This window comes from Cajanus cajan, chromosome 8, assembly GCF_000230855.2.
Source record: "Cajanus cajan strain Asha chromosome 8, NIPB_CcT2T_4, whole genome shotgun sequence".
NCBI lineage: Eukaryota > Viridiplantae > Streptophyta > Magnoliopsida > Fabales > Fabaceae > Cajanus > Cajanus cajan.
The window spans coordinates 8419038-8446940 of record NC_138524.1 but is presented as its reverse complement, the minus strand read 5'-3'; the positions used below and the strand labels follow the sequence as shown (position 1 = coordinate 8446940).

The 27903-nt window shown below is 36.1% G+C and overlaps 1 protein-coding gene across 5 annotated transcripts; it reads left to right on the top strand.

The window, feature by feature from the left end:
- The first annotated feature begins 8360 nt into the window (after positions 1–8360).
- LOC109790060 (uncharacterized) lies at positions 8361–24896 on the top strand. 5 transcript variants are annotated; one of them, XM_083062235.1, is made up of 10 exons: positions 8361–8515; positions 8604–9014; positions 9550–10198; positions 11886–11995; positions 12068–12121; positions 13122–13246; positions 18867–18971; positions 19777–23019; positions 23114–23327; positions 23909–24896. In XM_083062235.1, the coding sequence occupies exons 2-10, from the start codon at positions 8621–8623 to the stop codon at positions 24592–24594; spliced, it is 5580 nt and encodes a 1859-aa protein (XP_082918361.1). In that variant the 5' UTR covers positions 8361–8515; positions 8604–8620; the 3' UTR covers positions 24595–24896. The 5 variants fall into 5 exon arrangements, with proteins under 5 accessions (XP_082918361.1, XP_082918362.1, XP_082918360.1 ...); XM_083062236.1 differs by having other exon boundaries at positions 8362–9014; positions 12083–12121; XM_083062234.1 differs by having other exon boundaries at positions 8362–9014.
- Positions 24897–27903: the final 3007 nt, after the last annotated feature.

Genomic DNA, 27903 nt, shown 5'->3' with positions numbered 1-27903 from the left:
TAAAGCCCAGTATCTGTCTGGCACCAATTACATTTTTCTTTTTAAAGCCCAGTATCTGTCTGGCACCAATCACATTTTTCTTTTTAAGCCCAGTATCTGCCTGGCACCAATTATATTTTTCTTTTTAAAGCCCAGTATCTGTCTGGCACCAATTACATTTTTCTTTTTAAAGCTCAGTATCTGTCTGGCACCAATCACATTTTTCTTTTTAAGCCCAGTATCTGCTTGACACCAATTATATTTTTCTTTTTAAAGCCCAATATCTGTCTGGCACCAATTACATTTTTCTTTTTAAAGCCCAGTATCTGTCTGGCACCAATCACATTTTTCTTTTAAAGCCCAGTATCTGCCTAGAACCAGTTATATTTTTCTTCTTAAGCCCAGTATCTACCTGGCACAAGTTACAATTTCTTTTGTATAAGTTCAGTACTTACCTGGCACAAGTTACAATTTCTTTTTATAAGCCCAGTATTTACCTGGCGCGACCCATCGACTAATCCAGCACAAGCATTTGGTCGATCCAATATCAACATTTGATCAACCCAGCACCAACATTTGATTGAATTGGCACCAACAATCGGTCGATACAGCACAAGCATTTGACCACTCCAGCAGTAGCATTCAGTCTATCAACATTCAATCAATCCAGCACCAGCATTTGATTGAATTGGCACCAACATTCAGTCGATGCAGCACAAGCAGTTGACCACTTCATCAAGCACAAGCATTCAACTACTTCAGCATAAGCATTCAGTCGATCCAGCACAAGCATTCGACCACTCCATCAAACATTGGCATTCGGTTGATCAAGCACAAGCATTCAACATTAACATTCGGATGATCCAGCACTAGCACTTCATGATTCCAACACAACATTCTAGCATTTGACTAGCTTCAAGCAAAAGCATTGAATCTTTCAAGAACTTACTTCATCAACAATAGCTGGATAAAATTAATTCACATCTTTATTTCTTTCTTATCATAAATGATCTAAATTACCTTATTTAGATTATTTAATAAGAAATAAATAAAGAGGGGCAACTGTGAATAATCAATTTTATCCGGACTCACAAAAGTGATGAAATAGACATCTACTATGAAGGGAAGGAGCTCCCGAAACATGCCGACAAGAAGACAGGACTTTAGAGGGCCCAAAAGCACAAATTAAGTATTTTTTTTTGGGCCCGGAACTGGCCGTTCCAGAATCGGAACGGGCCGTTCCAATGTCCAGAACGGGCCGTTCCAAGGCTCCAAAAAGGCCAAAAACCCTAATTTGGAATGGGTTGTTCCGAAATTGGAACGGGTCGTTCCAATATTGGAACGGCCGTTCCTAAAACGGAACGGGCCGTTCCTAAAACGGAACGGGCCGTTCCTACATCTGGAACGGGCCGTTCCATGGCTGTTCCGGTCTAAAAAATTGGGTGTTATTCTCAATTCTGGAACGGGCCGTTCTGATTTCAGAACGGGCCGTTCCAGTATACGAATTTTTCACACAACGGCCATGTCCAGAACGGCCGTTCCAATTTTGGAACGGGCCGTTCTGGACCCCTTCCCGAAGTCTATAAATAGACAGCTGGGGCTCACTTCTTGTGGGGGGAAAAATTTCGTCCAGTACTCTTCAGAGCTCGAAATTTTTTCTCTCTCTCTTCCCCCTCTCTTTTGTATTTCTTAAGATCTGTGAGATACCTCTGTAGTGTGAAAGGTAGCCAAAAAGCACCTTCTTGATCATCATATTCGAAGATTCAATTCATTTGGTATCGTTCTTTTCTTAACTTCTTTTTTTCTTTTATTTATTTGTTTATTTTATTTATTTGTTTATTTATTTTTTGTTTATTTATTTATTTTTATTTATTGTTTGTACATAGTAAATATGATTTGTTGCCTTTAATATTGTTATTTATAAAAATATTTAATATGCGACCAATAATAATGTTAATTGAATAACATTTTTATCTTTAACATCATTAGGTCCTGAGAGTTTAATGGCTAGTCATTTGCTAGCTTAAACTCTCTTTAACAAATTTGTTTTTTTAAAATAAAGATATGTTGCAACCAATAACGTTAATTAAGTAGCACTTCTATTTTTAACGTTATTGGAGGGATTTATTGTTTAGTCATTTATTAACTTGATTCCTTATGCAAAATCTATTTCTTTAGATAAAAAGATAAAAATATAAATATAATGTTGCTTTAATGATATTAATTGCGTAGCATTTCTACCCCTTAATATCATGTAAATCATAAAAGTTAATTGAATAATTATTTGTTGTTCTAACCTTCAAGCCTATTTTATTATCAACAAATAAAAATCAATAACATTGATTGAATAGCAATTCTATCTTTCATGTTATTGGGAGGGTTTATTGATTAGCCATTGCTAACCTAAATCCTCATGATTTTTTTAATAAAAAAAAATACAAAAGAAACATCTCTCATATTAAAAAAAAGATATATGTATGTATACACACTTTCGAGGAATAAAATAAATATTTATAAATTTATATAATTTTGCACAATTAATTAAAGGTACTGTTTTTACGGGCGTTGTAGGGTGCTAATACCTTCCCTACACGTAATCGACTCCCGAACCCAACTTTAATTTTAAAGATTATCCTTTAAAGGGTTTTCCAATGTTTTTCCCTTAAATTAAAATATTGGTGGCGGCTCCATTGAATATAAAAATGTTAGCGTCATCCCGTCGTGATCCCGGTTACGACACATGTATGTTGATTTTTATTTACACTAGCTTACCCTTTGTTGTTTCCATGATGTTTGGACTGTAATGATCATACTATGTATGGGAGCAGAGCAGGGATAGGTGGGTGACTAGTGGTGAGTCTTCAGCGGACCGGCGAAGCTGATCTCTTTTGTGATTGTTTTGTTGTTGAGCTACTTGGGATAGTAGCACTTGATTATAGTTCCGTACACTTTAACTCTGTTCAGATTGGATCATGTATATGTATATTCTATACTCTATATGTATACACTTGTTCTTTTCTGTGCGGTGTTTCCAGTGTGTTGTTCCGTGTGTAGTGACCAGCCGGGTCGTTACATTTACAATAGAGAAATTAACTTCTTTTGTGCTTTTAGCATATTTGGACGAACTAATTATTCAATTCTTAAGAGATGTAATATATTATTATTAGAAACTATTTATAATGAGAAACTAAAACTATTAATAAGAACCATTATATTAAATAGACAACTCAAATTAGAAGGTTACAAACAAAATTATTATGCATCATCAACATCATAGTTATCTCTATTATAATTATAATTATAACTAGATGTTGACCTGTACATTGTACGAGTGCATGAATAAATATATGTTATAATTTGAAAATATTATAAATATTTAAAAATTAAAATAAATATCATATTAAATATTAAAATTAAATAATTATAGAAAATTTATTAATTTCATAGGTAAAAATATATTTATTAATCAAAATTATATTAATTATACAAATTATTTTTTAATTATATTTATATATGATATAATTTAGAGTTGTTATATAATGAATGAAGAATTATTTGAAATTGAAGTATAATGATAAATTATGCATAAATTTTTAAATTTAAATATATTTTAAAAGTATAAATTTAAATAATATTTTAAATTTATTAATTAATTTAAATATATGTATAGGGTATCAAATATTGAAGAAAATGATGATAAAATTAAAATTTTTATTAAATATTTTAATTAGAAATATTAATTTATACAATCATGTCATAAAAATAATAGATAGTTATAATCAAATGTTTTTATAATTTGTAATTAATAATAAATATTTTTAAATTATAATTAATTATAACAGTTATAATTTCTAATTTATACAACCATGACATAATTAATAGTCATAATTAAATATTGTTACAATTTGTAATTAATAAGATAATTTTAAATTATAATTAATTAGAAATTATTATTGACAATTAATTTATAATTAAGAGATATTGATTATAATTTAATTTAGAAAATAATGGAATTTTATCTCTTTGGCATTGAATATTTCTTGTTCAAAGAAAAAAAAAGTTTACAAGAATTTAAAAGAGAAAAAAATGACGATAAATATTATATAAAACATAAAAAAAATTATTTATAATTAGAATGAACAAAATAAGAGGTGACAATTTAAATATCAACTACAATGAGTGAATGAAATATGAGAAAAAAGAAATACCACCAACAATTACAACATAATGCAATGATATTAAAATTATATTAAAAAAATTATAAAGATTCTAAAACAAAATTTAAATAATTCTAAAAATATAGTTTCAAAAGTAATTCTAAAACTCTTTTAGAAATGTACATTAAAATAATGGAGGAAATTTGTAAAGATGAAGAAAAAGTTCGGTTTCATGATTTTCACAAAGTTTACACTTTAGCTCCATCTCCCAAAGTTTGTTGTTTGATTCCATGTGAGATCTCGTAGTGTGATGTTGTCTTATCCTTTAGAGTTTGTAGTGTTACCTCATCTATCAACAATCTATAATTTAGATCCATGAGAGATTTGTGCAGTGTTATCCCATCCATAAAGATCTCATAGTGTAAGTTTGTCTCATTCACCAAGAATCTCATACGCAAGGCTACCTCATCCATATAATAAATTATGAAGACCTTTAGAAATAAGTCATTTGTAAAATCAAAAGAGAAAGAAAATAATAGAATAGAGATGGATGACCTCTTATCCTTATCGAGCCCAATTTTGACACAAAGAGGTTGATGTCGACATCACAATTGGCCGAGGTGAAGGCAATGGAGAAAAGGAGGATATGGGCGTCATATTGTGGAGAAGGTAGTTGTTGAGGAAGAGGTGGAGTGTGACAAAAATAATGGTAGGGTTGTCAATATGCTTGAAAGAGAAAGAAAATGATAGAATATAAATGGATGACCTATTATCTTTATTGAGCACAATTTTGACATGAAGAAAATTGATGTTGACGTTACATTTGGTCGATGTGAAGGCGATGGAGAAGAAGATGATAAAGGTGTCATATTATGGAGGAGGTAGTTGTTGAGGAAGAGGTGGAGCATGGCAACAACAATAGTAGGGTTGTCAATTTGCTTAAAAGAGAAAGAAAATGATAGAATAGAAATGGATGACCTGTTATCCTTATTGAGCACAATTTTGAGATGAAGAAATTGATGTCGACATCAAATTTGGTTAATGTGAAGACGTTAAAGAAGAGGAGGATAGACGCGACATATTGTGAAGGAGATAGTTGTTGAGGAAGAGGTGGAGCATGACAACGACAATAGTAGGGTTGTTAATATGCTCAAAAAAGAAAAAAAAAAGAAATGGATGATCTTTTATTCTCATCAAGCAGAGTCTTGGCATGAAGAGGTTGATGTCAGCGTTGTGTTTAGTCAAGGTGAAGATGGAGAAGAGGAGGAGAAGAGGAGGATAAGGACATTATATTAGGGAAGAGGTAGTCATTAAGGGAGAGGTGGAGTGTGACAATGACAATGGTGAGATTGTCAATCTACTTGGAAGGTGCAAGAGAGGCTAGGTTTTTGAAGTGGATTTATAGCTATATTTACATAGATGAATATATATTAGAAAAAAATAAGATATCATATAATGACAAGTTAGTATTTTTGTTGACATGACAACACCTAAAATTTATTTTTAAAATGATGTGTTATTGTAATACAAAGAAACTCGACTTTTATATTATAAATAGATTGTCATTGTTACCATGACTGCCACCATTATAGTCATCCTTGTTGCCATTGTTATCTCCATTTGTACTATCATTGTTATTGTTGTTGTTGTCGCCACCCTCATTATCATTATTGTCATTATTACTATCACACCATTTCCATTGCCACTATTGTCAATGGTGGTGACAACAACGACGACAACGGTGATGATGGTGACAATAGTGATAATGGAGGTCAAAGTGATGACAATGACATTTGTAATGACAATTATGATAAAGATAACTATGATGATTATAGTACATGGTATTTTTGTTTATAACCTTTTAATTTGAGTTGACTATTTTAATCTAATAATTATTATCAATAATTTTTATTTCTTGTATTAAGAATTTTTTATTTGAAACATTCTCTATCTAACCAATATGCTTTATTATACAATTGGTCAATTTTACTAAAAACAAATCAATTATTCAATTTTCATACAAAAAGATCTACCACATGTTTAGGATATGTGGGTTGCTTCATCCTTTTTTCACATGAATTTCATATAAACATAATTCTTGATAGTTAACCAAACATGATGGTAATATATGCAAATAACTAGCGGGTCTTTGTCAGTTTGGACAATTCGTTAAAATTGATGATCTGAACCAAATTAATTTAAGTTGGTTTGATTTCTTTTTTATCAGATAAAATCCAATTCAAACCAATTAAATCTAATCTTAATTGATTTAAATCATGAATTTACATTTTACAAATTTAATGAGATGAGAATCAAATCAATTAAAATTATTATTATTATTATTTTATTATTATGACAACTATTATCTTAATATTATTTTATATTATTATGATTTTATTAGTAACACATAAGTGCAACATTACTATACCATACTAACACTTTAACAATAAGTTATGATGGTTATTTTATGATATTATTATTATTTATAGTATTATTATTTTATTAGTTATCCTAGACTCACTTCCTAATTACCATATGATTCATATCTAGATGCACCTTGGCTATTTGACTTTGTCATTTTTTTTGGCCAATTTTGAGCTATTATTCACTTCAACTTAGTTTAATCATTAGGACAAATACTAAAAACATTCTAAACATTTATTTTCACTTAATATGTTATTTGCATGTTGACATTCAAATTGAGAAAAAATACATGAAGACTATTTGAGTAATAATTGTAACTTAGACAATTTAGATATGTTTAAGAGATTACCTTAGTTTTAAATGTTGAAATACTTTAATTTTAAATGGTAGACTATATTTGATTATTTTAATTTCAAAATTTATACATTAAATAATGGATTTTGATTTAAACTTTAGTATAAAAATGTATTTTTATGTTTTAGAAAAAATAAATATCTATTATTTTTTTTCAAGGAAACCGATTAAACCAAATCAAACCAACTTATCATTTATTGGTTTAATTTGATTTGGATCACAATTTTTATATATATACCCAATTTAAACTAAACTAATTAAAATTGATTGGTTCAAACATTAATTTACCCTAATTCAAATTGAACGAATCCATGAACATTCCTAAAACTAACCAATTATGATGTGTTAAAAAAATTCTTAAAAAAAATTAATCAAACCATTTTAATTTAAGAATAATATAATTTTGTAGTAATAAAAAGGATATGCATAATAAATTTACTATATATAATGTGATTACATAATATATAAACATGCAAATACATTTTTCAATTACTTTAATGCCTTATTTATCTTGATTTTTTATATACAAACAATGTGATCATTCTATTAAATAACATGCAAATATGTAAATAAAAAACTACTTGCTGAATATCTCGATTGTCTTAAGTATACAAATTAGAAAAAAAAATAACATGTAATTTGAATTTCATATAAAAAAATGATTAAAGAGTGACTTACTACTAATCGAGAAACTATATCATATTAATTATTTTTAATTATTTAAAGTAAATATTAAATAGTTTTTATATTTTAAATATAACAAACATTTTAAATAAAATTTCTATATATGTTTGGTTCTTATTTCTTTTAGCTAGCTAGTTCCGTGAAAGTATTGATTAACTTTCCCCTTTATATATAATAGTATTAGATTATATATTATTTACATCATTAATTAAAAAAATAATGATAATAATATAATTAAATCTAATAATTAATATTATTTTAGATTTTTAAGAAATAAATCAATGTATATTTTTTTCCTAAAAGAACAATTTAAAAGGAATAGAATGAATAATGACAAAGTGAGTGAATGATTCCTAACATTTTAATATTTCCAATATGCACATTCATATCATTGCTTAATTTTGTTCAACTTCCTTAAAAAGTAAATTTTTAGTTTGCCACTATTGTTGCTAAACTATTGTGGAAGTCAACATAATAATTTTAACAAATTTATTAATAATTTATGATTGTGTGCAGTTAAATCACTTAAATGACTATTTACAATATTTATTTCTTCTTACCATTTCTCATCATTTAAATATTGAAAAATAAGTTAATCACTAAACAAAATTGGACCAATTAAATTTTCCTATGAATATGATCATCAGCAAAGAATTTCAAATTCAATTATCATGTGCGTTACTTTCTGTCTTTCTTTTACTATACAAAAATGATTAGTTGTATGATGAGAGTCAAAAGTCTAGAATGCCCTCGACCCCATTCCCAAAGCCAAATGTATTTGGTTGCTCACGACTTTTTCTGTGGTTTTCTCGGGATACCTGCAGCGAAATCGTGCTCGGCGAATCCCCTCGTTCGCAACACCGAATCCACAGGAAGAACACCATCGCCATTGGTCACAGTTTCCCAAACAGTTATAGGTAAACTCACTTCGCTACTTACTTTCCGAGCTCAACATTGCTAAGAAAACCAACCATGTCTCCCAAATTGCTATTATTGGCGAATTAGGGTTAGTCAATTAGGTTATGGCGAACGACACTGGCTCCACTCTCGCCGCCGAGAAAGGACCAGTCACCAGGTCTTGCGCCGCCACTCCGAACCGCAAGTCGGAGCGGCTCGAGAAGCGGACGCCGCCGTCGCTGGCGGTTAGGAACGATCAGAAGAAGAAGACACCGAGTTCTCTGAGGAGATCTGAAAGGACTAGGAACGGTTCTCCTTCTGCTTCTTCGGATCCTTCGCCTTCCAAGAGTTCGGGCTCGAAGAGGCATTGCATTGGAAAGCGTTTGGCGTACGAGGCTAACGACGAGGATGAGGATGAGGATGAGGAGCGTGACGTGGAAGTTGAAGCTTCTGCAGGACTTACAAGTACGAGAACGAATGCGCGCGTGTATCGTACTTTTTTTGGTAAATCAAACAGAGGTAATGTATCAGGTTGCAGAGTGTTTGTTTAATGAATTCAGGTTTTGTTTGGATAAAGTTGTCTAGAAGCACTTTTAGTAAAAACAAAACGTATAAATTAATTTTAGTTTATGAAAAATCTTATCTCATTTTTTTGAAGTAGTTTTTTTATCGGGATTGTAGGGAGAGTGGTTATGAATTGGAAAGTGGTAGAGTTAGTTAGAAAGTTTAGTGGGGGTGGTTATGAGTTAGTTCAGATTAGTCACACTGTTATACAGAATGAGATGGTTAGGTGGAGTTCTGTTATTGGATTGTTACTAGTTACATCTTGTCATTGTTATCAATTATCAATGGCATACGGTTCTCTATCTTTCACGCACTCAATTCTCTTTGGCTGTGATGCCTTTATTGGTGAAGATGGAATTTGTGGTTGGTCTATCGATGGTTTGTTTGGTTATCAAAATGTGGGTAATTGAAAATGTTGTTGAGTGAGGTGTGCTAGTGTTAGCATGTTGTTGCTGTTAATGTTCTTCTACTTTTAATTTTTGACTGCCAGGTTGCCGTGAGAAGACAAGTGGGGTGGATAGGTCATCTCAGGAAGGTGATGATGGGGGTGGCAGCAAGATTGATGGGGACAAGATTGATGAGTGCCTTAAAGGGAATTGTTTAGATTCTGCCGATGATTATAAGGATATTCTGCCACCTGAAGATGATGTCACCAGTAAAGATATGAGAGTCGAGCCCGAGTTGAGTGGGCCTGTGAAAGAAGTGATAGAAAATAATGTGACTGTAAATTCATTGGCACTGTCTAATGCTGCAACTTCTGAGCCCAGTGAGACAACTGAAAGGGTTCAGTTGTCTAATGCTGTAACTTGTGAGACCAGGGGGACAACTGAAAGGATTAGGTCATCTAATGCTGCATCTTGTGAAACTGAAAGGGTTCAGTCTGATTCCTGCAAAGAGGAGACATCACAAATGTTGGGTTCCACAGCAAATGAAAATTTGATTAAGAAATGTGTTGAGCATGATAAGGGTGAAAAATCATTATCTTCCAAGAGAAAAATAACTACGGTGGACATGCATTCAGATGCTTCTGCTATATTGGTTGACAATGATAACAACAACATGATTGAGAAGGATGCTCCCCCGTCTAGGATATGTGGCAATGTTGTGGAGACCAGTGGGTCATGTTCCAAAAGGATAAGGTAATTGTTAATTTTTAACAAATAATGAGGAATTAATCTATCCTATTCCTGAGTTAATATGAAATAAGAGTATTAATCCATTCTATGCTGAGGCCAATTGGCTTGTTTTGTTGCTTTTATTAAGTTTAGCTTTCAAATAGTTTGCTCTTTTCTTTTTTAGAAGATATCTTTCTCTGTATATTAAAAATAAAGCTTTGCATTTTTTGTTCTCGTCTCAATATGTCTTTTCTACTCGAGTTTGTGATTCATGTAACGCAATATTATAAATAATCAAGCTTTATCACTCTTGGGCGTAGGCTACAAGGGTTAATTGACATCATAGACAATGATTTAGATAGATGATCTAGGGAAATTTGGTGAAAATGAATGAGTTGAAAAAGTAAAGGACTAAAATGAAAAAAAAAAATACTGGGACCAAAAACTTAATTAAACCATGATTCTTTTGTTGTCAACTTGTCATACTGATGGGTAGAAAAATGGAAAATAAATCCAAGAGTACTCCTCCTGCTAGCATGTTCCCCTGATAAACCTAGAGTGCTCCTGTATGGTTTAGTGCTAGTAAACGCGGGAATATTGACTAAAGTTGTTCAAGGTTTATGATGATACTCTATATATAGCCCAACAAAACTTAAGAAAATAAAAGAATAAAATCTAAACTAACCAAATCTAGAAGATAAGGCTAGATCCCTAATGAAGAGAAATTTCAAAATTAAAAGACAAATACTAATTCAAAATCTCTAACTAATAGCTAATTAGATAATAATAGTCCAATCTACAAAGATGTTGGTTTTGTGTAATATTGTATGGAACTATGGTTGTTTTTTCTTTTCGGTTGTGAACTTTTTTCTAATAGTCATATGACCAAGGAAAACAGAAAAGAAAAAAGGATGAAGGGAATGGTAGTAAAGTTAAAGTGAATCTCTCTAAAATTGCATTGATACACTTCCTCACTTTCTCTCACAGTAGCAGTAAATAAAGGTGAATATGTGTAGTATTATTCAATTATGGTAATGTTAAACAATTAATGGATCACCCTCAAAAGATGAGAATTTACCCCCAGCCTAAGCTTCAAATGTAGGTACTCCCCTGTCACAAATTTTACTAATAGAAATACACATGTATGCCTTCCACTGACAGATTTGTCCCCTGCATACCTCACCTCAATTTTCTCTCCTATGTGTCTTAAATGACTATAATTCTCTTGCATCCCCCATGTGCTTCTCGACCTTCTCCTCTCGTTGAACACCTTTAGCACATCTTATGTTGACCTTCCCAGACTTGTGCATATACCTGTTAACTACTTGGGTTGTTGATACTTTCTCCATTTAGTTGTTGAGTTCCTAACAATTTTTAACAGCATTTAGTGATTATGTTAGGTGGTATGGAGCTGTGACAACAATCTCGCTGTTATATATCTTTACATATTTTGATAAGAAACTACCTGGCTATTATAACTGCCTTTAGTTTCTCTGTGTAGATTGTATAGCTTATGGGAAATGGGGCCTATCAACACATTTGATACCATTAATAAGATGATATGCATAATTGCTTGCAAATCAATTTTTAGGTGGATTAAAAATGATTCTGGTATCATAAAGAAGAAAAAACCTTGCCTGCCATTAGTTTTGGCCTTTTGGGATAAGCTTATCTTGTTAACCCCGAAGTCTGTTTGAAATGTTCTTTTTAGGCGAATCTCCTTATCAGATGTGAAAAGGGATTGGAGGAAACCAAACTATAATGTTGATCAGCCTTCTTCAAAATCTAATGGTGAAAAATCATCTACTAGGAACAAGGAAGGTTAGTTATCTCCATCATCATTAAGTTTCAGTTTGTTATGAGTTTTCTCAGTTCAATGACGTGGACAAATAGTGAGCATTGTTGTAGCCGATGTTGATATTTCCTATGGGAGCTTGACACCATCAGGTACTTTTTGCAGGAATTTCTGGAGGTTCAGTGGGTAATGTCTCTTAATTCTTGTCTAGTTCAACTGCTTGTGTTTGTAACAATGTTTCTTGGAAAATCTGGAGATTTAATGAGGCAAGGCAGGTTTCTTGGATAGCTTCTCATCTTCTGAGGAGCCTCAATGTTGATGTGGTGGTTTTGTCTTATACTTGACCCATGAGGCATTCACCTCGGTTGTATCATGAACTTTCAACCATAATGACAGCTGTTTTCTTCCCTTTTTGCACAGTGAATGTGCTTGCATTTGGTAAAGACAGAGAGGTATAGGTGGTCTAGAGTTAGTTTGAATCTCTGGCATTACTTAGCTTATGGTCTTAGATTGGGGCCTGTGCCACTGAGTTGCAAGTTCATTGGTGATCAAAATGATACCAAATCCTTACTGAATCACTCTTATCCTAGTGAGTGTGAAATAAGAAGGTATAGAGTAGTCAACCTGGTCTATCTGAAAGTAGATATGAAAAGAAAAAAGAAAAAATCCCTCAGGGTTCTGACAGTGCCAGAGGAATAATATAGGTGGTGTCTCATATCTTTGATGAAGATTCTTATCTATTTCTATGGGTTTTCACTCATCATACATAGCTAAGACACATTCTGATAATTTCTTTTTCCTTCTTCAAACTGAAAGTACGAACTTCTTATTACCAAACAAAATCCTGATAATGCTGCATACTTTCTTTATTTCTTTTTCTTCTGTCCCTGACTTTTAAGATTTGAATTAACTTGTTTTTCCTCATTATTTTCCTGTCACAGCCCTAGAGTTCATTTGCTTTTTTCCCCTTCTCCCACCTCTCCAAGTCTGTTTGCCTCACTTTCAAAAGGCACTCACCTTGGCTTACTGTCTCAAAGTGAGGCAGTTTTTTTTGTGCTGCCTTAACTGTCATTTTTTCTCATGAAAACACTGATTGATAATTTGTTCCATGTGAATTGCATTTCTTACTCATTTTTTATTATCAAATGACAGGCTCGGACTCAGAGAGGCCTCAAGGGAGCACCGTTGAAACTGAGAAAATAAGGAAACAGCAAAGGAGCTTACATCTTCTGCTGAAGCCAGAGATAGCAAATCTTTGTGAAATTCTTGGTCTCCCTGTACGCAGCTTGTATTCTTTTAGTCAAGTTATACTTGCTGTTTGTTTTGGATCCAATTATAAGTGTAGAGATAGAGACCTATATTGCTTGTTCTAGACTGACAGCTACTGTACTGGGTCCATTCTTAGAAACAACAATCAATATTAATAAGAGCTGAAAATAATTAATGAGAACATATCTCCGATATGATGCTCTACTGCTGGTTTGCCAAGGGTTTGGTGTTGATTGTTTGATTTTGTTGGAGTGGGCATATGTTGTTGATGGATTACTTTGTTGTATTTAGTGACTGCGAAATGCATTAAAATAGCCATATAGTGAAATTAATACTGCTTTGAATTGAAGATCATAAAACCTGAATTCAAGATCATGAATCCATGACCCAAGGAATATGGATTTATTGTTTTCACACACACACACACGCATATATGTATGTATGTATGTATATATATATATATATATATATATTGTTGAGAGTGATGGTGAATGAAGAGAACATATTCCTTGTGTATTGCAAAGCAAAAGATGTGTTTAAATACAAAGTAGTGGGCCTAGGCCCATAAGATAAAAACTATAAGATAAAAGACTATAAGATAAAATTATATCTAACATTCCATTCAAACTGGTGTATATAGATCATATGCACCAAGCTTGTTACAAATATAATCAATCCTAGGACCCCTTAATGATTTGGTGAAGACATCTGCCAACTGATCAGTAGAGTTAACAAACTGAGTAGTAATGTCCCCAGATAAAATCTTCTCACGAATGAAGTGACAATCTATTTCAATGTGTTTGGTCCTCTCGTGAAATACTGGATTTGAGGCAATATGCAGGGCAGCTTGGTTATCACATATGAGAGTCATCTGTGTAACTTCGCCAAATCTCAGTTCTTTAAGCAACTGTTTGAGCCAAATAAGCTCACACGTAGCAGAGGCCATGGCACGGTATTCTGCTTCTGCACTAGATCTTGCCACTACATTCTGCTTCTTACTTTTCCACGAAATCAAGTTATCGCCAATAAAGACACAATAACCTGAGGTGGATCTCCTGTCAGAGGGAGAGCCTGTCCAATCTGCATCTGAGTATCCCACAACTTGGGTATGATTGTTGTAGCCATATAATAAACCTTTTCCTGAAGCACCTTTGATATACTTCAGAATGCGGATGACTGCATTCCAATGTCCTGCACATGGAGAATTGAGAAATTGACTCATCACACTAACCGCAAAAGAGATGTCAGGACGTGTTACCGTGAGATAATTCAATTTCCCAACCAGTCTTCTATATCTCTCAGGATCTGAGAAAGGCTCCCCCTGACTTGGTAGAAGTTTAGCATTAGGATCCATAGGTGTATCAACGGGCTTGGAATTCATTAGCCCAGTTTCCTCTAAAATATCCAATGCATACTTTCTTTGAGATATTACAATTCCATTTGTAGACTGCGCTACCTCAATCCCCAAGAAATACCTAAGTTTACCAAGGTCTTTTGTCTGAAAGTGATGGCAAAGATGTTGTTTTATCTGAGAAATGCCATGATGATCACTACCAGTGAGAACAATATCATCAACATACACTATCAAGTAGATGCACCCAGCAGTGGAATGTCGATAAAAGACCGAATGATCAGCTTCGCTTCGAGTCATACCAAACTGTTGGACTACAGTACTGAATCTACCAAACCATGCCCTTGGAGACTGCTTAAGACCATAAAGTGATTTGCGGAGACGACATACCAAACCGGAAGACTCCCCCTGAGCAACAAACCCAGGAGGTTGCTCCATATAAATTTCCTCAAGCAAATCCCCATGAAGAAAGGCATTTTTAACATCCAGTTGATAGAGAGGCCAACGGCGAAGAGCAGCCATGGCTAAGAATAATCTGACAGAGGCCATCTTGGCAACAGGAGAGAAAGTGTCACTGTAGTCTAATCCAAAAATTTGAGTATAACCTTTGGCGACCAAACGAGCTTTGAGTCGATCAATGGTGCCATCAGGACCAACCTTGATTGTGAAGATCCATTGACATCCAACCACAGACTTCCCAGGAGGCAGAGAAACAAGATCCCAAGTACCATTGTTCTGAAGAGCACACAGTTCATCAAGCATGGCTTGTTTTCAACCAGGGTGGGCCAAGGCATCACCTACATTTTTAGGAATAGACACAGAAGAAAGAGAAGAGAGACAAGTATATTGGGAGGGGGATAACCGGTGATAACTCAGAGTAATATAATGAGGGGAAGGATTACGAGTAGAACGATTACCTTTCCGAAGGGCAATAGGGAGGTCAGACTCAAGTGGTTGGGCCGGAGGAGACAGAGGAGGCGGCACCGAAGTAGAGTCGGGTGAGGGTCCAATGGGAAGGCTGGAGCGTTGCCGACGATGATAAACTTGAAGTGGAGGCGGAGGTGGTGGGTCGGGTGACACAGCAGACACAGGAGGAGTATCAAAGACAAGAGGTAAGAGTGAAGGGGCAAGGACAGGTGTAGGAGAAGAGGAAGTAGATGAAAAGTAGAGATAAGACTCAAGAAAGGTGACATCGGCCGAGATTAAGCAGCGACGAAGGGAGGGTGAGAAACATTTATACCCTTTTTGAGACCTAGGATACCCTAAAAAGACACATTTATGAGACCGAGCGGAGAGTTTGTCAAGCCAGGACTGTGATTATGGACAAAACACGTAGATCCAAAGACGCGAGGAGGTAGGGGGTGGAGAGGTTGAGAGGGAAATAAAATAGAGTGAGGTATTTGATTGTTGAGGACAGAAGATGGCATTCGATTGATGAGATAACAAGCAGTGAGAAGAGCATCACCCCAAAAAGTTTGAGGAACGTGACCATGAAGTAAGAGGGTGCGAGTGGTCTCAATTAGGTGTCTATTTTTGCGCTCAGCCACCCCATTTTGTTGAGGGGTATATGCACAAGAAGTCTGATGAAGAATGCCATGGGAAGCCATGAAGGCTTTAAAGGAGTGAGAGAGGTATTCACGAGCATTATCACTACGAAAAGTACGAATAGAAACACCAAATTGAGTTTGAATTTCATTATAAAAAGATTGAAATATGGAAAATAATTCAGAACGAGATTTCATTAAAAATAACCAAGTACATCGAGAGTAATCATCAATAAAAGTGACAAAATACTGAAATCCTAAAGTGGACGGGACCCGACTCGGCCCCCAAATATCAGAATGAACTAAAGCAAAAGGAGACGATGCTCGTTTGTGAACACTCGGAGAGAAAGAACTACGACTATGTTTGCCTAACTGACACGACTCACACGACTCACACGACAACTGAGACAACTTAGACAGACGTGGTACAAGATGTTGAAGCTTGGCAAGGCTAGGATGACCTAATTGAGCATGGATGAGGGTAGGGGAATCCGCCACCAAACCAACAGGAGTAGAGGTGCGTAGGTGATAAAGGCCATGAGACTCACATCCGGTGCCAATCATCCGTCCCGAACTCCGGTCCTGTAAGAAAACAGAATCTTTAGTAAAAGAAATAAGGCAATCAAGAGAACGAGTAAGACGACTAAGGGATAATAAATTAAAGGGAGACTCTGGGACATAAAGGACATTGTCAATGGAGAGAGAAGGAGAAAGATGGACAGTACCAACACCATGAGATGTGGCGCGAGAACCATTAGCCATAGTGATAGAAGGTAAATAAGTAGAGGTAGAAAGAGATGAGAAAAGAGACCGATTACCAGAAATATGATCGGTAGCACCAGAATCTAGGACCCAAGGGCCAAGAGAGGTGGAGTGAGTGAGACCAACAAACAAAGGACCTGTGTGCGCAACAGAAGCAGTGGAATTGGAAGCTTGACGTTCTTCATACCATTTAAGGAAGTCATTGAAGAGAGCTGGGGGCCCAGAGCCAGAACTGTCAGAGGGGTTAGCACCAGATGCAGTCGAGACAGGAGAGGCAGTGTGGGCAACAGCACTAGCAGGGCGAGGGGGACGACCATGTAAGACATAGCAACGGTCAATTGTGTGACCCAGTTTGTGACAGTGATCACACTTGGGACGACCTTTGCCCGGTTTGCGAGAACGCTGACGATCATCACGTTGAGAAACCAAAGCAGAGGAGTCGCCAGTGGTAGCTGAAGAAGGTATGTCAGGGGAAGACTTGCAGGGCACACGCAACAGAGTGGACCAAGCCGAGTTCAAGGTAGGCACGGTCGGAGATCCCAAAATCTGATCACGAATGGAAGAGTACTCATCAGGAAGCCCATACAGTGCCATCAACATAAAGAATGTTTGGCGTTGCTCTAGTTCCTTGGCAGGAGTGTCAGCAGGAGGCAAAAGTTCATTGAAGTCATGTAGGAGGCCATGAACTTTGCCCAAATACTCAGCCATGGAACCATCAAGGCGTCGGGGGGAGATGATATTCTGGAGATTTTGACATACACCATAGAGACGTTGAGTATCATTGGTGTATAACACTCGGGCTTGTTCCCATAAATCAACACATGTCTCATGGGCACGAAAAATTTGCTTTAAGGAGGGATGAATGGTCGACTTAAGGACACTACAAATTTGAGCGTCAATTTTCAACCAACGAGGACGATCTTTCTCATCAACAGAAGTAGCTGTCTAGGTAAGGTGAGCAACATAATCCTGTCCCTTAAGCCAAAGCTTGATATCCGAAGCCCAAGTATCATAATTGGTGCCATCTAACTTGTCAATGGAAAGAGGGACATTGACATAATTAGTGAAAATAGCAGAGTCAGGCCGAGCAGCGGAAGAGGAAGACATAGATGCTGTAACAGGAGAGAGAAACAGCAACAGGAGAGAGAAAAAACGTCCCGAAAAGGAAGAGACCCGTGACAAACGATGGCCGATCACAAAACAAATCACAGATCGGGGTAGAGGGGGTCTGGGCGAGTCCGGCGCCGGTGGTCGCTGCCGGAAAGGTGGCCGGACGCGCCGCCACGCGCGGCGGCCGGCGTGGAGGAGAGAGAAAAACGCGCGAGGAGGAGATCGGCGCGTGAGGGCGCGTGCGATCTCCGTTCACCGCGCGACTGATGGCGGGTGAGTCGCCGGAGCAGGGCGACCTGGGTGGGTTGGTCGCCGGCCGGAAAGTCGACGGTGGCGGCGGTGGACAGCGGCGGCAGTGACGAAGAAAACCCTAAAAAAAAGGAAAAAATTGTCGGAATGAGACACGACAGGGTGGGTAGCCGGAAAACGGAATGAGACACGTTTTCCGGGCACCGATGAACAGTGGGTCCACCGGGAGGTCAAGGATTAGGCTCTAGATACCATGTTGAGAGTGATGGTGAATGAAGAGAACATATTCCTTGTGTATTGCAAAGCAAAAGATGTGTTTAAATACAAAGTAGTGGGCCTAGGCCCATAAGATAAAAACTATAAGATAAAAGACTATAAGATAAAATTATATCTAACATATATATATATATATATATATATTTGAGTGCCTTTGATGGACTTCAGAAATTAATATTGCTTTGAATTCTTCTAATCCAACCTTGCATCCCCAAGGAATGATTTTTAAAACTATGTACACTGTCACTCATGAGTTTTGTGATAGTTGGTTCAATATATTTCAATTGGGTTCTATTATCTTTATATATATTATTTTGACATCTTTTTTTAATGCAGGACAATGTCAAGAGTATGGTTGAAAATTGTCTTGAATATACTATGAACAATTACCAGATCTGTACAGAACCAGTCTCAATATTGCAGGCTTTTCAACTATCTCTGGTCAGATTATTTTCTTGCATCTTCTTTTTCACCTTATTTTTTTTACCCTTTTCTTTTTTCTTTGCCCTAGTCCTTTTGCTTGTTGTTGTTGGTAATCACCAACTCTCGCTAAATCATATAAGTACACCATTCTTATCATTTCTAAGAAACAAGAATAACATAATAGTCCTTAAACATCCGTCTTCATTATGCATCATTTGGCCCTTCTATTTGGGAAGGTCTAATAGTTCATTGATGCCTGTTGATTTTTCATCTATTCATTTTTTTCTGTTGCTGCAACCTAATGGGCAAACATTTTTAACTCTGCACTTGATCTAACCAGTCAACTTCTAGCCTGTTTCTTATGTTGAGTGCCTTAAAATTTTGTATAAGTTGAGATTCTGATCTCTGGGTAGCACAGTCAGCTGGTCAAATGAGGCTAGGTTCAAGCCTCAATATGCATGCCTGGCACAGGTTTCATGGTCAAATAATCTTGACTCAAAGTAACTTTGTAAAAGTTATTTTCCTGATTGTATTTCAGTTGACATTGTATTTTTTCTCATCATTCCATATAATGGATTTTCTTCTTTTCTATGGATTTTTTGTCTTTTTCTTGTATATAAGGCTTGCCTGGCTGAAACATTTTTGTTACTAAGAAGTTATGTTTGCTCTATGTTCTGCATATTTGCAATATGGTTACCATCTTAAGTTCTTCACAACCTGTTTAATGTAGGAAATTTAGTTTATTGAAACTTGTGTGTCTTTCACTTTGTTGTCTTTAATACAAATAACTGACAAACTTTTTCTTGTACTGTTCAAATTTCAGTGTTGGACTGCTGCTTCTTTGCTAAATCACAAACTTGACTTTGAAGCTTCCCTCATGCTTGCAAAGCAGCACTTGAATTTTGACTGCAAGAAAGAAGTGGTGGATGAAATCAATTCCAGGCTCTGGGGTCTGAAGGAAAAATTTTTATTACTCGCAGAAAATTCTAATGTTGCTGGCTATCCAAAAGCTTCCGAATCACCAAATGGAATTTATTCATATATAGACGTGACACCAGAGGTCGAATCAGTAAAAAATGATAATTCTAAAACTATAAAAAACGTTCAGAGGCGTAAAAGCCAGTGGAACAAGCTATTTCTGATGCAACAGGAAGAGAAGCAAAAATTGAAAAACGATATTGAGAATGAAATCACTGAATTTCGGAGAAGGTACCAAATAGAGTGGGCAGCTATTCGATCATGTTTTCCCAATGATGTGATGGCAAAAGAAAAGCTCAAGGTTTTCAATAGTGAATACATTAAAAGAATTAAAGAATTGGATAGGCAGCATGAAATACGTCTCAAGGAACTTGAGGCCAAGCAATTAAAAACAAGGCTGATTTTCCAAGAGTCTTCCGCATCAGATGAACTGTTACACCCAGTGGCTTCCAAAGAACTTGGGACTAAGGTTGAATCCTTGCAGACTTGTGGTCAAGGCCAGCATCATAATGCTTCGAAAGCCCTTGTGTGTGATCATGTTGCTGAAGGAAAGGGTTTCAATGATATAATTGAAGTCATGACAAAGACTGGAACTGGTGTTGGATATCCTGAAGCTCCTGACACCAATGCCTCTGTAATTGTACCATGCTGTAACCCTGTTGAATCGCAAACTCCTCTGGTCAAACATGCTGATGTTAATGAGATGGACATACTGGCTTCAGAATATAGACCAGTATCTGGAAATAAGTGCAATAATGCTGAAAATGAACATGAAAGTCAAGGAAATATCATCTCTAAGCATTCCAAATCCAGAGAACAATGTTCTGATGGAGCTATTAACATGCCTGACAAAGGGCAAGGATGTGTAAATTTTAGCCGTGAATCTCATGATGATTTTGGGCAGGATGGTGTAGCACGAGTTCTGCCTTCATCTAATAAAGGGATTAGTGATGGGGAAACATTAGATGTTCCCAGTGGAGAAGTGGCTCCTACGGTGTGTAATACCAGCAGTTCAAACAATGATCATGCTGAAATTCCTTATTCTAGGCAAGGAGAACTTGATGGGACTATACTGAGTGAACCTGGTTGTGGTCCATCAGTAGAAGTTGAGGCTAATGGTTCCAATGATGGAGCAAAGAATATACCCCACTTGAATTCTCGATCATCTGAAGAACATATCCCAAGTGTACATACCATGTGCACACCAAATTGTGAGAATGCTGCACAAGTCCATGAGGCTGATGACAATCATGGTTCAAATAGTGCTGAACCTTTGAGATCAGCTTTCTCTGATGAAAGGATTTCCCCCTGGAATTCAAAATCACCTGAAGCCCATGTCCATAATGAAAATGTCATGTGCATGCTAAGTTGTGGGAATTTTGCACAGATCCTTGAGGATGATGGTGGAAATGGTTCAAATAATGTCATTCTGAATTCGCCTTTGATGGATGAGAGAAATGCTGATGGGATCACAGTATTAAATAGAGATTCGCATGTGAGAATGCTTGAGACTGCCAATTGCTCTCCATCCAGAGAGCAAATATCTGTAGTTGCAGTAGATGTCTCAGTTCTAGATAGTGTGTTGTCAAGGCCACATGGAACTGTTAATCCCAGCAATAGCTCTGATGCTAATGCTATTCTTCCAAATCAACCTTCTTTACAACAGCAAAGTCCTGATAGAGTCTCATCAAGTATACCTGCTGGTCAAATTCCAGTTGAAGTGTCAGAAACTAGTCATGAGAGGGCCACTGTAAATGTATTAGATGGGAAGGAAGTTGTGGGAATACCTGGCACAGTCAATTGTACCGATTATCCTGAGAATGTAACTCTGAGTTCTTCATCCATGGACCAAATACCTAATGCAGGTCCAGTATTTGATGGAGATTTATTATCAGGGCCTTGTACTACAAGCCCAAGCAATGGTCGGACCCTACATGGTAACCAAATTCCTGTCTCAGTGCCAGAAAATAGCAATGAAGAGGCTGAATGTCAATTAATAGACAGTGTGGTGGTGGATAAAAGTGCCACATCAGACCAACAGGAAGGAGTACGTAATACCATGACAGAAAACAGTTTGTCCCAGGAGACCCCGGTATCTAGACCAGGTGATCTCATGGAGCCTATAGAACAAGTGCAGCCATTATCATCTGTAGAGTCTCCACCTGACAAGGATACTGCTAGAGAAATGCAGGATTCTTTGGTATCTAGTCCTGTTGATATTGTACCAGCTAATCAATCCATTAATGATTCACTGGTCATTGAGCCTCCAGAGCAGGAGGGGCAATTACCTTCTGTAGGTTTTCTTTCTTACAACCAGGACCTATCTAACTTGCCCTTGGTAACTGAAACTGAAGACCAGCCATCCAATGAAGATGATATCCCCAACCACATTCCTGAGACATCAATTGAGATTCAAAATCAAGCTGTTGTGCAGCATTCCTCAATTCCTGCCCAGCTGGAAGGAGTATGTAGAACTGTGAATGAGAACAGTTTGTCCCAGCAAACTCCAGTACCTAGACCAGTTGATCTCATGGAGCCTCTAGAACAAGAGCAGCCATTATTAACTGTAGTGTCTCCACCTGACCAGAATACTGCCAGAGAAATGCACCACACTTTGGTATCTAGTCCAGTTGATATTGTACGAGCTAATCAATCCATTAATAATTCACTGGTCATGGAGCCTCCAGACAAGGAGGGGCAATCTAACTTGCCTCTGATGACTGGAACTGAATGCCAGCCATCCAATGAAAATGATCTCCCCAACCACATTCCTGAGACATCAATTGAGATTCAAAATCAAGCTGTTGAGCATCGTGCCTCAAATTTGGAACTTGACTCATGTTCTGGTCAAGCTGTACATCCAGCATCAAATATGGACCTTGATTCACTTCTTCCTGGCGAAGTCAGACTTCAGTCTTCAGATCCAAGAAAATTGTCGACTCTCACAGAGATTAATAATCATCCTATACAACCTGCAAGCCAATCAGCTTCCAGGATTATTCCAAATTTGTGCCATGATCCTCTTAAAAATGAATTGGAAAGACTACGTAGACTGTCAGAGCAAAATATGAGAGACTATGAAAATAAGGTTAGCTTTTGGTTTATGATTGCTATGATTTATATCCTTGATCTTTTCTTTTGTGATAACTACTAACACTACATTATTCTACTTGTTGGAGCAGAAATCACAATTGAAGTGTGATTTTGAGAAGGAACTTGAGGAACTATGCAGGAAGTATGACAATAAACGTAAGGAGATTGAGGTTGAATTGCAGAAAGTAAGGAAGAACCTGGATGCACAATTTAACATAGTTCTTGTAAATAAGATATTGGCCGAGGCTTTTAGGGCTAAATCCATGGATCTTAAAGTATCTGGTGCTTCAGGAATTCAGCAAGGTATATTTCTTCTAATTAATAATTATACCGACTCTAGTGATGGTGGAAATTTCTTTGCCCTTTATTTTTCTCCCTTTGATTGTGCAAGTTTCTGCTGCTGCTTACAAACATATCTAAAATGCTGATAGCCTGATACCATTAAGATATTTTCTGAGACTTCTTAACATGGATAGTGTCGTGCTTCTTCCATTGTTTATGTACTTTTATATTTTAGCCCTCCGAAAATTAAAAGAAATGAGTCTGCACAAAAACAAATGTGAGGGTTTTGCCTTTTGATGGGCTTTTTCGGGCATTTGGAATCAAGCTCTCAAGCAAACAATTAACTTGCGTGCTGACATCTGTTTTCTTTCTTTATACAAAGTCAAAAATTATCAATGCATTTGCTGTGTGCAGTTGATTCAAATTATTTGTTTTTAAAGATCAAGGGAGGGTTTTCTTTAATTAAATTTGCCATTTTATGCATGTCTCTTGCTCTTTGCGCGGGTCCATCCACATTATTTTTTACATTCTCCTTATTTACAGCCATCTGCTACACCTTTTTCTGTTTGTCATTTCTAACCACACCTTATATTAAATGGCAGATGCAAGTTTTGGGCAGCAATTATTTCAGCTTGTAAGTCAGCAAAATGCCACTCGGCCCTCTCTGGGTCCTAGTCCTTCTTGTGGGCCTCCTGCAGGCAGCTTGCAGAGTTCCTTCGCTACAAGTACCTCTCAGACTATGGTACCACCAATACAGGGCACTCACAACAGTACACCGGGAATTTTCTCCGGTGTTTCTGCAAGACTACCTCATATCAACTCCCTCTCTTCACCCTTGGGAAGTGTTCAACATGTTGGGGAGATACGTGCACCTGCCCCTCATCTCCAGCCTTATAGACCCTCAACATCCACCCCAGCCCCACCCCCCAGTCTCTGTACAGTTCCACATGGGAGGCCAAGTCAGCCTGCACCCAGTAACGCTCCTTCAACTTCTACCCCATTTCCTCATTGGACGCCCCGACCAATGCCAGCGACTTTTCAGTCTGTTCCTCATAGGGGGCATTGGCCTGGGAGTACTGGTGGTTTGCCCACACCAAACTTACCTGCCTTGAATTCTCGTTCTGATGCTAGTAGTCAACCTGGTAAAAATCTGCCAAATGTTCGTCCACATATGTCAAATTTGGCTTCATTGAACCTATCCAAATTTGGCACAAGTAGTAGCAAGCCGGCTAACTCGGCTCATCAATCTACATCACATGATGTAGTCTGTTTATCAGATGATGAATGACCAGAAGAAGTGTTCAAATTCAAATATCTTTACGTATTTGTCCTTACACTAGGCAATGATATAGCTCTTTCTTTTCCCTCGTTTTGGGGGTTTCCTAACTTTAATTTAGGAGGGCAGATATTGTTGCGGTGACGGTGCCGGGCTCACGTGTTTTTACTGTGTTGTAATTATTATTGATTTTAAAATGTATATTCAATGTAATTGGTTGTATGGTTCCCTGGATTCAATGAATGGGTGGTACTTTTCTGATGAGGGAGATGAATGAGGGTTTATTGGAATGAAGCATGTTGCTGTTCATATGATATTCTAGGCTATATTTAAGTTACTCTTTTAGGTTTTATGAAAGTATCCAAAAGTTCTCCGGTCATCTATGAAAATAAACAAATTAAATAGTACTTGAATTTGAGCTTTTTGGCCATAATAAATTAAAATTTTATTTTACTAAAATAAATTAATAAAAGTTATTTACCAAATTAAATAGTTTTGGTCACGTCATAGTAGGAGAGACAAAGAAAATGGCAGTTTTGGTAATGACTATGTACATAGGAGAGAGGATCAACGAAAAACATCATTAAACTAGACGTTTTGTACACATGCAACGGATCAATAGAAAACATCATTAAGGTTGACGTTTTGTGCACATGCAAACTTAAGAAGAAAGCATCACAATGTTTGACGACTTTCCTTGCCAGCTGAATCCTTCCACACATTAGAAGCCAGACGTAGAACGTAGAGAAGCTAGACGCAGAATGCAGAACCGCATCAGAAGCCACCGTTAACAGAAAATGTTAGGGCAGGTGACGTTTTTGTAGCCTGACTTGTTGTAGTAATGTAGTGTTGACCGAGGCAAAACCAACATGCATGAGTCTCATCTTTGCTGCAGTATGCATGCTCCGGGTAGGGGAACATTCTCACTTCTTCCCTTCAAAAACGATGGTGAGGCTAAGGGAAATGCTCACAAAAGTGTGAGTAGTGTTTCGGAAGAAGAAAAAAAAAATAAGAGAAGAGAAAGAAAAGAAAAGAAGAAAAGAGTAGAGAAAGAGGAGGAGAAAAGAGAATAAGAGGTAAATTTAAATTTTTCAAATTTTTTAATGTTTTAAAATAATTATAGTATGTTTATATTTATGTTTATTTTAAGTTTTAAAAAAATATTAGTGAGAAATTTTTTTATGATTAAAATTTAGTAGATATCAAAATAATTTTCATTTACCAAACTCAAGACAACATTTTAGCATCCTATATATCTAACTACCTTGGCAAAAGGTTGTATGAATCTTCTTAATTATCAAAAACTCTTGAAATGACTTTTTGTTTTATTTTTCAAGTCTTTTTGTATGAAACTTTATAATTAAATTATCCACTTATTCTTTCTTGAATTAATGAAATTGATATGGAATCATCTTTCTCAACTATTTTTGAAATGAAATGTTAAGCATACTACTAATAGTTATTTCGAAAATAATCTTTATTTTTAAATATTTGAAGAGTATAAATAGATAAAGTTATCTAATATGCCAAAGCTAATGAATTCGAAATCCAATTTGTTGTGATCTCGAGACAACATTTCATTAATGCATGTGTGTCGACCATCCTATTTCTTTATGACCCACTTGTTATTGTATTTGGTGGACATAATGGTCCTTAATTTCCAAGGGTAACCTTCATTACTATTAAGGTATCGTACAGACAAAACATTCAATCCAGACTCAACAATTACAATTGTCTGGTGAGCACTCATAGAGTAGTATTTAACAGTCATTTATTTTAGACATCAGCTTTTATATGAAAAACATAGCCCAACATATAATTCATCCTCAACGCACGAAGAATTGGGATCATCTAACGCATCATACCATATCTCTTGATCTGGAAGAGACAAATAGATGTAACTATAATGTGGTATTGCTTCAAAATGGAGTTTGTGATAGACCTACGTAGTGCCCTTTTAAGGTGGAATGTCTTGGTACTCGAGTAAATATTGAATCCAAAATTTTAGATAGTTTTCTATTATGCATTAATATTCCAATCAAATGTTAATTTCTTCCGCTTAGATGGCTTGAATCTTTGCACATGAACGAGTAGGATAATGATGATCGTGAATCAAATAAAGCGCTATGGAGAAGCGGTGGAAGAAGTTCATGTAGTAGAGTTTTTTTTTTAATAGAAAAAATTGATTATGTGATTCGTGCGATTAAAGAGTCAAATGATTTAGTATCAATAATGACGAGTTTACTTCAATCATATGGAGGGTTTTAAGAGAAAATATGATGAACCATTGGAATAAGTCTTTAAAGTCAAAGTGGCCATGGCAGAGGAAGAGGAAAAAGAAAATTTTGGTAGAAACAAATGAAAAGAAACATGATAAACTTAATGTCGAATGTTATAATTGTTGTAAGTATAGTGTTTTTCTTGGGCTGTAGAGCTAATGTTAAAGAAAGAGCTACTATGCGTGATAAAGAAAAGGATGGAGAGTCAATACTATTGCAAGCACTCAATAATAAAAATAATGATAAGTGTTTTTTTTTTTCCGTCTCTAGAGTATTCACCACCGTAAAAAAATAATGATAAGTGTTTATGGGTCTTTTTGGCCAATTTAAATTAAAAAATATATTTTTAAAATAAATAATTTAAAAGATTATATTTACCGGCATATTTTTTTTTTGTTACGCTCGCAACAGTCTAACTAGAACGCCAGTAGTCCTAAACATTTAATTTTGGAAACGAAGGGGATATAAGAAACGCAGGAGGCATAAGTTGTTTCGTGGGTAAATAAGGTGAGGCAAAAAACGTCTTACATGTGGGGGATGGTTGTGCCGAAGGAGTAGATTGCATGATTTTTAGTTCTGTAAAACAGACCAAGAAGAACATTGCAGGAAGTTTTTAAGAGGAATCACATGATGAATAAGATCTATGAGGATTAAGTAACCCTAATGAAATCGTGTAATCCATGTAGTCGACCTCACCAAGCGGAATAAGGTTTTTGTTTTAGTATTATCTCCTTGTAAGATACTTTGAACATTCTCTAACAAAAACATGCCATGATAGTTTGTTATCCATATCCTAATTGTTTGAAAACTATACGCTTCTTTCTTCTCATTCATTGTACCATTTCAGCAACAACAACTTCCTTTGCTTCTCTCTTCTTCTCAACTTTCCCTGTTATTTGTTTTATATTCGTCCCTCCTCTTCTTAGTTCCGGTTGTCTCTAGTTCTTTGATATTTTCTTTTTGTTGTAGTTGTTTCTTCCATATTCTCAATGCTTTAAGAAATGGCAATAGGGAATTTTTCCTCTAGTGATTCTTCTAATGT

What these genes read in the sequence shown, in the direction of transcription:
- LOC109790060 (XM_083062235.1), top strand. Translation starts at nt 8,621, where the DNA reads ATGGCGAACGACACTGGCTCCACTCTCGCCGCCGAGAAAGGACCAGTC. An exon ending in ATCTACTAGGAACAAGGAAG is followed by an intron (nt 11,996 to 12,067) that starts GTTAGTTATCTC and finishes GTGGACAAATAG; the next exon opens with TGAGCATTGTTGTAGCCGAT. An exon ending in GTGAAATTCTTGGTCTCCCT is followed by an intron (nt 13,247 to 18,866) that starts GTACGCAGCTTG and finishes TTTTTAATGCAG; the next exon opens with GACAATGTCAAGAGTATGGT.